The sequence below is a fragment of the Manihot esculenta genome, chromosome 15 (genome assembly GCF_001659605.2).
Source record: "Manihot esculenta cultivar AM560-2 chromosome 15, M.esculenta_v8, whole genome shotgun sequence".
In the NCBI taxonomy this organism is placed as follows: domain Eukaryota; kingdom Viridiplantae; phylum Streptophyta; class Magnoliopsida; order Malpighiales; family Euphorbiaceae; genus Manihot; species Manihot esculenta.
This window is the reverse complement of record NC_035175.2, coordinates 24,716,996-24,721,123: the sequence shown is the minus strand read 5'-3', so window position 1 is coordinate 24,721,123 and position 4,128 is coordinate 24,716,996. Positions and strand designations below refer to the sequence as shown.

The 4,128-nt window shown below is 35.5% G+C and overlaps 1 protein-coding gene across 1 annotated transcript; it reads left to right on the top strand.

Moving 5' to 3' along the window:
* Positions 1-488: 488 nt before the first annotated feature.
* LOC110602613 (CASP-like protein 4A1) lies at positions 489-3,780 on the top strand. Its single transcript, XM_021740176.2, has 3 exons — positions 489-1,269; positions 1,470-1,605; positions 3,427-3,780. The coding sequence occupies exons 1-3, from the start codon at positions 599-601 to the stop codon at positions 3,619-3,621; spliced, it is 1,002 nt and encodes a 333-aa protein (XP_021595868.1). The 5' UTR covers positions 489-598; the 3' UTR covers positions 3,622-3,780.
* The last annotated feature ends 348 nt before the right edge of the window (positions 3,781-4,128 follow it).

Genomic DNA, 4,128 nt, shown 5'->3' with positions numbered 1-4,128 from the left:
AATCAACGAATTGAATTAATTAAATAAAATAGTAAAAAAATATTTAATAATTAAATAATATTACAATATTTATATATATTTATAATTTTATTAAAATTATATAATGTATAAAATATATTATTAGAACTATATATATTGGAATTATAATATTACTACAAATTATTTAAAAATATATATAAATTGATTTTTTTATGATTTTAAAATTTTAATTTAGTTTTTAATAAAAAATTAAAATTAAAATTAAAATTAAATAACTAAATAAATTTAATTTCATACTGTTCAATTTTTATATAATTGTTTTTCTATTTCTTCTAATTTTATTTGGTACAATTTTCGTGTTCGGTTGGATTCTAGATACCATTCAAGATACTAGAAACCGTGCAAGCGCCGGTGAAAATTAACTAAAATTTAATAGACTCGAGATGTATCTATGTAGTTTTAATTACCACGATAACTAACAAATTTACTTTTTTTTTTTTTTTCGGAGTTCTGTTTGTATATTGGTCACACCAAAAGCAGCCTCCTCTCTGATTCATGACATCAAAACCATCTTCCTCCAACTTTTCATCCCCCTCACTAGCTGTAAATCCAAGAAACCATGAAAAATCAAGAAAATGACCAGCAACACCACTACCGCGTCGCAGAAAACGACCATAACCAAACACTACCAGAAGAAGAAGGAGAAGGAGAAGGAGAAGAAGCAGAACCACGGCTCCAAGAACTAGAGAAACAACACAATCACTCCATGCACTTATCTTCGTCTTCACCACCTGCAAAACCCGCTCCTAAACCCCCTTCATCATGCTTGGACTCTACTCCAGATTCTACTCGCTCCTCAGATCATTCCTCTCATTCTCATGGCTATGCATTCTCTCCTCCACAACTCAAGCAATCCAAGTACCAATCTCCGCCAGCAGATCAAATCTCTCAAAGTATTGGATTCTCATCACCGCCAGATGTGAAACAACCAAAGCCTCTGTCTCCTCCACCCATGGCAGCAGCTGCAGCAACGCTACCGGTTTCTAAAGTTGCGTCTGAAAACCAAGACGATGAGGTTGTTAAATCAGTCAAAGATGATATTGGCCATGGCGGTGGCTGTGGTAAGGGAGGGGCAAATTTCTCAAGAAAGAGGGAGATTCTGAAGGGAAGGGCTCTGCTGGGTTTTAGGTTTTTTGGTTTGGTGTTTTGCTTGTCTTCGTTCTCGGTTATGGCCACTGATAAAAATCAGGGTTGGGCTTTTGACTCTTTCTATCGCTACAAAGAGTTCCGGTCTGTTGCTATTTCAGTGATGATTTATTAAATCAATTGCTTCTGTAGCTATTGATTTCTTGCTGTTTTATTGACCAGCTAAAATAAAAAAAAAATTTCCTGTTTCCCTTTTGTTGTTAGGAATCATTTAACTTGCACAAGTAACAGAGATGAGATGAAATGTTTTTAGATTTGATTTTGCAGTTCTTGTGTGGATGCAGGTACTGTATGTCAGTGAATGTGATGGGTTTTGTTTACTTAGGGCTTCAAACGTGTGATCTTGCCTACACTTTGGCCACCGGTAAGCTCTTTGCCCAGAATCAGCTCCGCTACTACCTGGATTTCTCTCTAGATCAGGCAAGTCCTTTTCCCTTGGTTCATTATTTTACTCATTGCTCTACCTTACATAAGACTCTATTTGGATGAGATGAGGGAAGGGTAAGGAAAGTAAAGAGGTAAAGAGGGAGAAGGGTATCTATTTGGAAAGATGTGAATTAATGGGAGGGTTAATGCGTATAATGGATATTAAATTTTGAAGAATTATCGGTGCATAAGAAAAATCAAGTGTTTGAGGGATAAGAGAGGTATGCCTTATCTCTCTTTACCTTTTTATTTACAACTGCCTCAACTCTTTCTAGACAGCGGTATATAATTACAAACCTCTCCTTATCCTTATTTAACCTTCTCCACCCCCAACCTAACATAGAGTAAAGGCCCCATGTTCATGTCATCCTAATTTTTGGGTTGGCAGTGGTTTCAATTGCATTAATTATAAGGTTTAAGACTACTAATATCCTATAAAGCTAAGTGCTGAAGGAGGCATGGACGGTGGATTTATCTATAATTGCTCGTATCATGTTTGCTAAAAGCTAACAGCTTTCTAATTGATATTGAGTCTTTGTGGGGCATTGTCCCACAATGAGTGCGTAGGGTTGTAGGGACCATGTGGTCTATTTTTCTTGGTTATGCTCGGGCTACTTTTTAGACACCTTTTAATCTACTTTTTTCCATGTATGATGCTGCCTTTCACTCTCATATTTTATGTTGTGGGGTTGTTTTGATGTTAAAGGGTATTTATTTTGCTAGTGAAGAGGATCACAGATCCACAGATTACTACTTTGTGGCATCAATAGCGTGCAAGGAATATTTTTTTGCTGCAATTGAATTGAGGAATAAAGTCATCTTTCACCTTTCAATGATTCACTACAAGCCTGGAGCATTGAAAGGTGTATTTGAAGTGGCTTAAGATACAACTTTAGGCCCTTCAACTTTATGGAGTCAAGGTTTAGCTGCATCTTTTAGATGCTTCAAGATACAAAGCAAGAGCTACACAAAAAGAACGTACTTTTCAAGGGAACATTTAAAGTATGCTCTTGATCGTAGAGATTGGGCCCTAGACTTAAATGTGTCAATTCTATGCCATACAATGGAATTATAGGAAACCTGACCCTTATACTGCATGGTTTCCAGCAGAAACAGAATACAGGTTCTGAAAGCAATTAAAAGAAATAATGTGGTATCAAAAAAGCAAACAGACAATGTGGCAAATTGTGGCATGTAGGAGAATGATTATTGTGGGCGTAGGGTAAAGTGTTTCAATGCTTTTGTTCTCTTTTGAAGCATGTGTTGCAGAATTCTGTGACTTCGATTTTCAACCAAGGGACCAAATGCAAGGAATGTTTGATCCAGGGATGAGTAGGGCTGATGATAGTATACATGTTTTAATATTCATTGCAAGCCACGGTTGGCTTGCAGGCGGGGCAACCCTACATTAGATCTGTTCTGAAGCCTATCAATAATATTAGCAGTAATGCTGAAACAGTTCCAATCCCTTGATATATTACATAAAGAGAAATGCCTTGGTGGAACGGTTGAGTTTGTTTTTTAGCAAGTTAGCAAGGCATGATATGCAGTAGATCATGTGTTTTAAGTTTTTGTTTGCCATTTTTTGTAATTTTCACCGTTAGTAAGCTAGTTCTAATGATGACTTATAGTTAAGCTCTCACTCACCTGCAATAAATCTGCAGGGGTGAAAGCTCCATACTTAAGCCATGAAACTCTTAAAATGGAGAGATGCCAAAAGGGCACTTTACATGTTTTGCACTGTCATTGCTCGATTGCCGAGCTTCTAATATTGATGTTGAAGTAGATCTCTGAGCTCCTTGTTTAATATTGCAGATGTTGACATATCTTCTCTTATCAGCATCCTCATCAGCTACTTTCCGAGTTGAGGACTGGGAGTCCAACTGGGGCAAGGACAAGTTCCCAGCAATGGCAAGATTATCTGTGGTATTTTCCTACCTGGCATTTGTAGCCTTTGCATTATGCTCTCTAGTGTCTGGCCATACTGTCTTTACACCCAGATCTACTTAGTTTGTCACGGATGCTATGATTTGTAGTAGGTTCTTACAGGGGCAAGGCATCCTGATACATGTACGAAGTTAAAAATGCCAAGAGTATCGTCAGTTCTTCAAATTTTAGCTTGGAGAGCTATATGTTTTGCAAGTAAATTTTTATTTTTTATTTTTATCAGTCTGCGGTTTACAGTTTTCCATTTATCATTATCTTCACAATTAGGTGGTGCTAGCTAAGAATGCTGCACGTGATTCTGCTAGTGTTACAGTGCAACTATTTCTATAGTCAGTTTCAGCTGATCAAAGTTGCTTTTTGATTGTTAATCAAAAAGTTTGATAAAATTTCTATTATTGTATAAATAGTTAATAGATAAAATGAAAAGGATCTTAAGAATTAATAACTTAAATTTTATTATATTTTGTTCCTATAATTTTTAATTATATCTATTATTTAATTTCTACAATTTTAAATATTCATATTACTTAATTTTTATAAATTTAAATATTTATATTAATTAATTAATTT

Excerpts from the sequence above, each read along its gene's own strand:
- LOC110602613 (XM_021740176.2), top strand. The coding sequence starts at position 599 with ATGAAAAATCAAGAAAATGACCAGCAACACCACTACCGCGTCGCAGAA. Across the intron at positions 1,270-1,469 it reads TATCGCTACAAAGAGTTCCG|GTACTGTATGTCAGTGAATG; the intron begins GTCTGTTGCTAT and ends GTGTGGATGCAG. Across the intron at positions 1,606-3,426 it reads TGGATTTCTCTCTAGATCAG|ATGTTGACATATCTTCTCTT; the intron begins GCAAGTCCTTTT and ends TTAATATTGCAG.